Source organism: Rhinopithecus bieti, unplaced genomic scaffold (assembly GCF_001698545.2).
Source record: "Rhinopithecus bieti isolate Rb0 unplaced genomic scaffold, ASM169854v2 scaffold_13262, whole genome shotgun sequence".
NCBI classification, from domain to species: Eukaryota; Metazoa; Chordata; class Mammalia; order Primates; family Cercopithecidae; genus Rhinopithecus; species Rhinopithecus bieti.
This window is the reverse complement of record NW_016808004.1, coordinates 2,991,079-3,001,508: the sequence shown is the minus strand read 5'-3', so window position 1 is coordinate 3,001,508 and position 10,430 is coordinate 2,991,079. Positions and strand designations below refer to the sequence as shown.

At 54.0% G+C, this 10,430-nt stretch overlaps 1 protein-coding gene across 1 annotated transcript in view; it reads right to left on the bottom strand.

Annotated features, from left to right (window-relative positions):
• Positions 1 to 1,331: 1,331 nt before the first annotated feature.
• PLEKHO2 (pleckstrin homology domain containing O2) overlaps positions 1,332 to 10,430 on the bottom strand; it is a 27,919-nt gene continuing 18,820 nt past the window's right edge. The window contains exons 4-6 of the mRNA XM_017885100.1: positions 8,988 to 9,092; positions 7,095 to 7,193; positions 1,332 to 3,792 (exon numbers count right to left, since the gene is read on the bottom strand). Of these exons, the coding sequence (XP_017740589.1) occupies positions 2,803 to 3,792; positions 7,095 to 7,193; positions 8,988 to 9,092 (1,194 nt within the window). The 3' untranslated portion in view covers positions 1,332 to 2,802. The remainder of the gene's footprint in view (positions 3,793 to 7,094; positions 7,194 to 8,987; positions 9,093 to 10,430) is intronic.

Genomic DNA, 10,430 nt, shown 5'->3' with positions numbered 1-10,430 from the left:
AAGTATTTCCAAATGAAAAGTTTAGTTTTTGAAAAGCATTGTTCCTTGTGACACTTAGCCCCCAGCCGTAGAAACACTGGAGGTGGCCGTATATATCAGAAGGGCCTGAGTTTAGCAAGAACAGAATGCTGGACAAGGTGGCTCATGCCTGTAATCCCCTTTAGGAGGCTGAGGTGGGAGGATGGCTTAAGGCCAGCAGTTTGAGACCAGCCTGAGCAACACAGCAGGACCACATCTCTAATAATAATAATAATAATAATAATAGGGGCCGGCAGTGGTAGCTCATGCCTGTAATCCTAGCACTTTGGGAGGCCGAGGTGGGTGGATCATGAAGTCAGCAGTTCGAGACCAGCCTCACCCACATGGTGAAACCCCATCTCTACTAAAAATATAAAAAATTAGCTGGGTGTGGTGGCAGGCGCCTATAATCCCAGCGACTTGGGAGGCCAAGGCAGGAGACTCGCTTGAAACCGGAAGGTGGAGATTGTAGTGAGCTAAGATTGCGCCACTGCACTCTAGCCTGGGCATTAAGAGCAAAACTCCATCTCAAAATAATAATAATAATAATAATAAGCAATAATGGAGCACCAGGAGCAGGCAGTGTCCTAGCCCAGCTTATGGAATGGGGGCCCTAGTACCGAGTTTGGGGGACTGGTGATGCCAATCACCAACTGCTGTCTTGGAGAAGGGCAGCCCTGGAGCTGGCACCCACAACAACAAACAGGCTTGAGGCAATGAAGTTCCATAAAAATGGATTTATTGCCAAACTTTAAGAAAGGCGCTTCATAAGCAGAAGACACAGAATGCCACCCTCTTCAAGGAGGCAAGCACGGAATGCCACCTTCCTCAAGGAGGCAAGCTAGGCAGGCCCTGCATGTTCTCACTCCTCTCCCGGAAGCCAGCTTCCTGCCTAGGGCCCAGGCTGCTAAGGGATGGAAATTCATAGCATTTGGTCACTTGAGGCGGCCTCAGGGAGAGTGGCTGGGCCTGGGAGCTGGGCCTAAACCTGTGACCTACATGCAGGGTCTCTGCACCCACAGACTCTGCCCTCAGTCCAGCTGCTGCAGTTAGCTACTTGACAGAGGAGGGAACTGAGGCTCCAATTCCTGGCAGTAGTTGGCTTGGTTAAAGCCCCAGCCAGCCATGGTTGCTGGTGGGGGAAGGGAAGATGGCAGGGGCATCTGATGACTGGGCACCTGATGTCCTTCTTGCTCTTGTCCTGGAGCAGACGGAGGGAAAGGCAGACTGTGGCCTGCGGGCCCAGTTTGTGCAAGGAGGCCGATGGGGGCTCCCAAGCCAGCGCACTGCTGCTCACCTCTGCTCCTGCCCCATGCAGCCATAGAGGACATCTGCCCCTCCTGATCCTTGACTACTACCTCAAAAACAAAGTGACAGTACAATAACGAAGGCATTGACCTGTGCAGCAAGCCTCAGTGGGCTCGGCAAAGGGGGCAGAAAGGCCAGGGCATGTTGCTGTGACCCTCCCTTTCTCTCTTTCAGTAAACAAAAGTGCACATGCAGAAATCTGGGCAGGTCCTATCAGAAGCTGCTCCCACCCCACAGGCCCCAGGGAGAGTGGCTGGACCTCGGGAGCCAGGGCATCTGCACCTACAGGCTCTGCCCTCAGTCCAGCTGCTGCAGCACGATGGAGACTGGATGTGCCCCTCGAGTCAGGGACAATGTGGGGGACAGGCTGGGAGAGGACCAGGGTGCAGGAATGGACCAGGAAAGGAAAAGAAGAAAATGTCTCTTCTCCTAGAAAGTTACAGGAGAGCAGCCCATCTGGGGCTTGAAGGCAGGGAAGTGACTTCAGATTCCAACATACCCCTATCAGCATTTGAAGAAATGACTGGGATACTGGACCTGTTTCGGCTGAGAAGGACCTACAGAGACCCAGATAAATCCCCAGAAGTTGGTGCGGATTCTCTTCTGAAGGCTGACATGATCATTACAAGTAAGGTTTTCTAATGTGGACATCAGGGCCACTCTGGGATTCACCTCTTCAGAAATATACAAGGCTGGACACTATCTAGGGGCAGAGACTAGACTAGAGGACCCTTTAAGTTCCTCTTCTACTCTTGAATCCTCCAGACCTAAGCCCTCCAATCACAGCTCACCTGAGAGGAAGGGGCTGCAGAAAATGTCCTTGTTTTGCAAAAAAGGAAACAGGGTCAAAGAAAGAGAGGTCACACAGCTAATGTCCTCCTCACAAAGAGGCCTCTCCAGCTCCAGCTGGGTCCTACGTTCCCCGCAACTGAGGGATGAACCTAGAGCCTGGACCCAAGGCCTCTGCAGCTACTCAGAATAGGTGGGAGGGGGCCAGCTTTGAGGCTGCCTTAGCCATGAGGCTCTTTGCCTGGAAATAGTTGGAGATGGGAGCTGCAGGGGGCTCAGCTGCAGGGGGCTCAGCTGTGCTCTATTCAGAAATTAGGAATGTAAACTACTGGGGATGGGGAACAGAGATGATGTCATTCCCAGAAACCCCAAGTGCCGCCCCCAAAGCCCTGGGGCAGTTTGGAACGACCACACAAACACATAGGTCCCAGCGTGTGTGCTCCCAGCCCCAGCCCAGAGGTCAGGCCAGCTAGCCAGGTGGTAGCCCTGGATGGCACCTGGCACCACTGGCCAGAGCAGAGTAGGAAGGACACCAGGAGTCTCTTCAGGTCATGGCCAAACCCTGACATGCCCAATGGCCCTCCTGCAGCCATTGCTGTAGAAGCAGAAGCACATTTCTCAGCAGGGTTGGGCCTTGATGGACTTGATGGATGGCCAGGAGGGATGGTGCCTCTGGCCCAGCAGGCCCTAGGGTGCGCTTCTCCTGTAGAGGGTCACCAGCTCCTTCCGCTTCTCCCTTAGCCCAGGTGCTTCCTGGCTCCGCTCTCCCGAATCTCTCATTTCCTGCAGGACCTGGGTGGCCTGCCTCAGCTGCTCCACAGCCTGGCTGAGCAATGTTTCGGCGCTAACAGGGACCGGCTCACTGCCCAGCACCTTGTTCAACAGTTTCTCTGTCTGTTCCGAGGCCACCTTCACCTCCAGCTGGGCCCGATATAGCCGTTCCCTGGGCTGCAAGGGACGCCGCGGGCCTTCCCCAAGCAAGTCCCCAAGGGAGGAACAGCGGGGATGGAACTGAGGTTGCAGGTCCCAGGGGGGCAGTGCTGTGGATGTTGTTGCATCCTTTGGGGGAGTTCCTGGGGTGCCCTCAGCCTGGGAGGGCTTGGCAGGTTCAGGACTGTCATCCATGCCATTCACTGAGACTTGTGCTGTGCCTGGAGCAGGTGGCCCAGAAGCCTGCATCTCACCCATGCAGGCTTTCAGTTTCTCCGATAAGATCTTGGGTGGGGGTGTAGGGGGCTTCCCACCCTCCCTGGGGGCAGCCTCAGAAGTCGCAGAACAGGGTGCCTGGGATGGTTCTGCACTCTCTGCAGCAGGGGGCTCCTGGGAGCTGGGGTTCTCCCAGCTCACCTTCAGTTTGTCAGGCAGGATGCTGTTGGGAGGCTGCTCAGAGCCACTGTCCTCCTCTGCTGGGGTCTCTGAGTCCTCTTGGCTCTCAGGGGAGACCTCAGAGCTTGCTGAGACAGGGGTTGGGGCTCTCTCCCCTACAGGGGTATCCACCCTGTCACCAGGGCTGGTGGTCTCAGGTGCTAGGAAAGGCTTGGTAGGAGGCATGAGGGGCCGGGGTGTCTCCCGAGGTTGGGCTTCACTGACATCATTGCTGGGGGCAAACACCTGTGGCCCACTGTCCGGAACATCAAGATCCAGGCGCAGAAGGCCATCAGAAGCTGCGCTGGCCACCTGGTGGGGGGATGGTATACGGGTGTCATCTTGGCTGATGAGCCATTGGGTCAGGTGTGCCCACTGACATGAGTTCTTACCCTCTCCCATCCAGGTTGTCCAGGCCCCCAGCCCCGCAACCTCCCTCTGTCCTGGCTTCTGTGGCTACTTGATTAGAAGCAAAAGTGATTTCTTGATGAATCTTCCTCTCCTTTCCCTCACCACCAAGAATTCCCTGTTTTGGAATCACAGGCCAGGAAAGTCACAGCCAGGGTCCTCTTGGAGCCCCAGGCTGGTTTCTGGGATACTGGACCTGGACTGGACTATACTAGCCTGGGTGTCAGGGGACAGAGTTCCAGCCCTGTATCTAACCCCTACCTAGCTGTATGGCCTTCAGAGGTTCCCTTCTCTGTAACCCACCTACCCATCATCATACCCAGGTTCCCCACAACCAGTTGGTCAGTCAGAGACAGGACCAGGACTCAAACATCTTCCAGTTCGTCTCAAGCTCACTGACTTCTGCTTGCCCTTCCTGGAGACCTCTGTTCCGTCTGCCAGCTTCTCTCCAGACTTTGCCTGTCCAGCTGCTCGGCAGCCTGTGCCCACTCTCCTCGTGTCATCAGATGGGGTCCCAGACCACAGCTAACCGCCAGAGAACAGCTGCACCAGAAAGCAGCTACCCACCCCCACCAGGCACCCGGGACCAATAGGGATATCCTGCTAGCCCCACAGTCATGAGACCCTCCCAGAGAGCCTCAGAGGTCCCAGCAGGGCTGGACAGGAGGCCTTTCCCAAGGTCCCTCAGATGGTGGGGGTCCTGGCTGGGATCCTCACTCTCCCCTGCCACCTTATTTTTCTTAAGAGATGGGGTCAGCTGGGTGCAATGGCTCACGCCTGTAATCCCAGCACTTTGGGAGGCTGAGGCGGGCTGATCACCTGAGGTCGGGAGTTTGAGACCAGTCTGACAAACATGGAGAAACCCTGTCTCTACTAAAAATACAAAATTAGCCGGGCATGGTGGCACCTGTTATCCCAGCTACTTGGGAGGCTGAGGCAGGAGAATCGCTTGAACCCGGGAGGCAGAGGTTGCGGTGAGCCAAGATCATGCCATTGCACTCCAGCCTGGGCAACAAGAGCGAAACTCCGTCTCAGAAAAAAAAAAAGGGGGTGGGTCTCACTCTGTCACCCAAGCTGGAGTGCAGTAGCATTATCACAGCTCACTACAGCCTCAGCCTCCAGAGTAGCTGGGACCACAGGCATGTGCCACCATGCCCAGCTAATTTTTTGTTAGTAGAGATGGGGTCTCCCTTTGTTGCTGTCACTCCCTTTTACACATACACAGGATCTGGCTGACACATGCTATCAGGCACTGAGGACCACCAGAAAGTCACCTCACCACACACACACACACACACACACACACATACACACACACACACATACACACATACACACACACACACACACATACATACACACACACACATATACATACATACACACACACAGAGATACACACATACACACACACACACATACATACACACACACATACATACATACACACAGCTGCTTCCCTGAACTCTTCTGTGCAGAGGGCCCCCTCCCTCCAAGGCTAGCCCTCCCCATACCCGTCCCCGGCCCCCCTCAGGCATTCCTTTTCTCTGTGGCCACCTCAGTGCTCCCTCTGCAGGATCCTATCCCTTAGCTGACAGACAGGCACAGGCTGCTGCAACTCAAAAACAAACCTCCCATGACCTTGGGTCCCTCCCTCCGGCAAACCCAGCCCCGCACCCCAGGACAGCCCTAAATCGACTCCTTTTAGAAAATATGCTGTAAGGTTGGGCACAGGGGCTCACGCCTGTAATCCCAGCACTTTGGGAGGCCGAGGCAGGCAGAACACGAGGTCAGGAGTTCAAGACCAGCCTGGCCAAGATGGTGAAACCTTGTCTCTACTAAAAATACAAAACTTAGCCGTGGGTGGTAGAGGGCGCCTGTAATCCCAGCTACTCGGGAGGCTGAGGCAGAGAAATTCTTGAACCCGGAAGGCGGAGGTTGCAATGAGCTGAGATTGCGCCACTGTACTCCAGCCTGAGCGACAGAGCGAGACTCAATCTCAAAAAAAAAAGAAAAAGAAAATATGTTGTAAATGGCACCGCCTTTCTTGTCCTTGGTCCTGCCCTTGTGACTTGCAGCTGCCAACCTAGCTGATGCCCACCAGGTTTTGTGCCCATCTGTCTCCAGATGTGCCACTTGTCTCTGGCTTCCTCTTTCTTGGCTCCCTGCTGGCTGACCTCCCTCCAATCCCTAAATGTAGCACTTGCTGAGGTTCTTTCCTGGCCTCCAAAATCCTCCCCTGCAGCATTAGCTCCACTGGTCTAAAAGAGGCTCCTCCCTTCCCCCCTCCCCCTTGCCCATACCCTCTCCAAATTCCCTGTGCCCAGGGCCTCCATACTCCCAGTCTCCAGGCTTGGGAAACCTCAGACAACCTTCCCTTGGTCCAATCCCTGGATTCAATCATAAGCCCAGGTGGCTCTTGCTTCCTAATGTCCTCCCATCAACCCCTCCCTCTTCATCCCCTCCAGGGGCCTGGAAAGTCACCTCTCCCACCTACTTCCTGGCCCCTGCCTTTCTCTCTCTCAACCCAACCCATCCTACCCAGAGCCTCAAACTGACCTCTGGAACGCACCCTCCCTTCCTGTCCCCAGCTTCTTCATCCAAGGCCTCCACAATTTCCTCCCTATAACCCCCTTCTCAGACCAATCTCCCAGGCAAATGGAGCTGCTCTGCATACCTCAGACCCTCCCGCTGTGCCTCAGCTCACAGCACTCCCTCCACAGAGAATCCCCTGACTCCAAGTCCACCAAGTGAACCCCTCCCATCCTTCAAGGGTCAGCTAAAATGCCAGTGGCTCCTTGTGGTCTCTCCTGCCCTGACCTCCTAGAGCCTTCCTCCACACAAAAATCAGACACAGCTCTGCTTGGAGCAGTCTGTGGGACAGGCCTATTTTTCAGCTGGAAGCTGAGCTCTGAGGGGCAGGGACTGACTTCAAGGGCTTCAGTTTCCCCCTGGCACCAACTCTGGCTAAGGACAGATTCAACATTTGTGTGTGGATTGAACAAATGGAAAAGGCCACAAGCTCAGGGACGTCCACACCCTAAGCACATGTAACACAGGTGCCCCGTCACTTCCTGTCTACTCCTCAGGAAGCCCCAGCTCCAGGTGTCCTCAGGAAAAATGTGGCCCCAAGCCTGGCTGCCTCCCAGAGGAACTGAGGTCCTAGGCTGAACTAACCCCCCGATCCACACTGGGCAAGGCCCTACCTCCTTCAGGTGGACTCTCGTTGGTGGCCGGCGCCGCTGGCCCCCTCGCACCCGGTCCCGTGTCACATGCTCCAGGACACAGCTCTTGTCCACCTTTACCTGGAGGGAGGGGGAACCAGATCAGCCCCTGCCAAGCCTTGGGAGTGCGGGAAGTACCCAGGCTGGACCTGGCTCAGTGGCAGGGTCAGTGCCCCACCGCTGTCTCTCTGGTCATCTCCCTACCCTGGCCTCTGCTTCTCTGACTCTGCAATGCCCCTGGGGTCTCTTGCAAAGTCTGAGGCTCTCCCTCTCTGCAGCTGCCATTTTCCTCAGTCTTCCTGCCCAAATATGAGCCATCGGCCCTTGCCCCTGAGTATATCACAAATATATAAGCAGCCCTGAGGTGGCTTTGGGGCTTAGGAAGGAGAGAAGGTAGAAATAGCCCATGCTCCCCTGGTACCTGGTTTCTGGAAAAGGTTGCCCTGGCCTCTGCCACTCTCCCAGGACCCCTGGGGAGCGCCCAGGAGAGAGCAGGGCCTCTGCCCCTTGAGCCTGGAAGCCTGGAGGGCAGCATCTTCTCGCTGAGGGTAACAGAAGGGGTCAGGATTGGGTGGGAAGCCTCAGAGTAAGAGTCACATGGGAGGTCCAGACTCAGAACCCTGGAGCAGCCTGACCCTATGATGGGGAGGGGGAGCTCAGGCCCACGTGTGACTCCACCTGTCTCTGTCCCTCAGTGGAGGAGCAGACTGTGGGTTGAGGCCCAGCCCATGGCTCCTTTGGCCTCCGCCAATATCTATGATATGTCCCATCATCTCTCTCCCACGGAATGGGGACAGTTTTCCCCCAGGCAGTGAAGGGCTGAGCATGACATGTAACACAGGACACGACATAGGAGTTACAGGCTGGGAGTCGGGGGACCTGGGTATTAAGAGGGGACTTGCTTGGAAAGATTTGCTCCTTAACATAATCCAAGGCATCACTGTAGGTGGCCCCCAGGTCCATTTTAGCCCAAATAACCAAAGATTTATGATGTCAAAGACAAATCTCCCTAGGAGATCCTGGCCCCATGGGATGCTCTGCCTGCCTCAAGCCAGATTGTGGCTACTGCTGCCACAGTCCCAGTACAGCACGGGGGGCTGAGGTCTGCAAGGCTCAATCGTCATTGTAGACAGAGAGGGAGGCCCAGAGCTGAGAGCCAGTCTGCCCTGGACCTCATGGGCAAACTGAAAAGGGAGCTTTCGGGTCACTCTGCAGCGCTGTCTGGCCTGGGCCCACCTGCTGCTTCCAGCTGAGGCCAGGCTTAGAAAGGATGCATGCTGGCCGGGCGCGGTGGCTCAAGCCTGTAATCCCAGCACTTTGGGAGGCCGAGACGGGCGGATCACGAGGTCAGGAGATCGAGACCATCCTGGCTAATACGGTGAAACCCCGTCTCTACTAAAAAAATACAAAAAACTAGCCGGGCGAGGTGGCGGGCGCCTGTAGTCCCAGCTACTCCAGAGGCTGAGGCAGGAGAATGGCGTGAACCCGGGAGGCAGAGCTTGCAGTGAGCTGAGATCTGGCCACTGCACTCCAGCCTGGGCGGCAGAGCGAGACTCCATCTCAAAAAAAAAAAAAAAAAAAAAAAAAAAAAAAAAAAAAGAAAGGATGCATGCTGCCACCAGTCCAGCCCACCACTTACATGCTTTCCAGTTTAAGACAAGTTACTTAATTTCCTTAAGCCTCCATTTCATCTGTAAAATAAGGACAGCACCACCTACTATGAGGGGCTATAGTGAGGACTACAGAAGGTAACAACAATGCCCTATAGCAGTGACATAATCAAGGGGTGGTCTGGGGTGAGGAGGGGCAGGGTCCTCTCCTAGATCACACACAGTGGGAAAGGAGACACACAGCTGTCCACAGACTGCATCGCACCTCATCGAAAGCCTTGTTTTTGCCTCGGTTAATCCCTTCATTGAGGGCTTTGATCCAGGATTCCTTCTCCTCCCCGGTGGGTGCCTGGAATTTGATGTCGCTGACCTGCGGGCAAGATAGATGGAGTAGATGGCAGATGTTTAACAAAGCTCACATTTGGCATGTTAAGGAGGCTTTCCAACCTAGATCCCAAAGTCAAACCAAAATAACCCCACAGTAAGTATGACACTGGGGCTTTGGTCAAGGAAAGGGAAAGATCTCACAGAGAAGCCCTCCCTACTGCCCACCAGCATGCAGCTGGGTCTGAATTCGAATCAGCCTGGCCTTGTGGAAACAGCCAGGATCTGGTCCAGCTCCATGGGACTCCCCCAGGCCAGCTGCCTGGGCTCTGAGCTTCTGTTTACTCTGTAAAGTAGGAATAGCCCCAGTCTACATTCAAACCCACCCCACACCACCCCTGAGTCCTTTCCTAATTCAGGTAGGAGCTCTGAGCTCCTGTTAGGATCAGAGGGTGGCTCAGAGAACCCTGACCCTGCCAGGCCCAATGACCAGACAGGAAGTGAGAGGAAGGAGTGACGCCATGGAAACTGAGGGGCTGCCTCATGCAGTGAATATGGCAGTAGGGCCTCTGAGCGAGACAGTCCACCACTTACAGGTGTCTGACCTCAGGCCTCAGTTTCTTCACCTGTGAAAGAGAATACCACCAGAACCTGCCTCACGGAGCCATGGAGATCATTTTTTAAATGATGTATCCAATTTGTACACCCATGCTCACAGCATTGTTCGCAACAGCCAACAGGTGGAAGCAACCTCAGTGTCCACTGACAGATGAATGGATAAGCAAAATGTGGTTCATATGTACAATGGATTATCAGCCAGCCTTAAAAAGGAAGAAAAATCTGACACATGCTACAACAGGGATGAACCTTGAAAATGTGGTGCTAAGTCAAATAAGCTGGACACAAAAAGACAAAAACTGCCCAATTCCACCTATATGAGGTACCTAAAGTTGTCAAAATCATAGAGACAGAAAAGAGAGTGGTGGTTGCCAGGGGCTGGGGAGAAGGGCAATGGAGCATTATTATTTAATGGGCATAGAGTTTTAGTTTTACGCGGTGGAGAGTTATGCAATAGATGGTGGTGATGGCTGTACAACATCATGAATGTATTTGATGCCGCTGAATTGTGCAATTTCAAACTGGTAAAGATGGTAATTTTTTTTTTGACCACAGTTTTTTTTTTTTTTAATTGGGGAAAAAAAGATATATCTAAAGTACTAAATCTGGAGCTGGGCAGAGTGAATACTCAGTAATAGGAATTAGCACCATTGCCTTCCCTCTGGACAAAACAGTTCCAGTTTCCTCATCTATAAGATGGGATAACACTGCCTACTACCAAGCAATGCTGAGGAAATTTTTTTTTTTTTTTTTTTTTTTTTTTTTT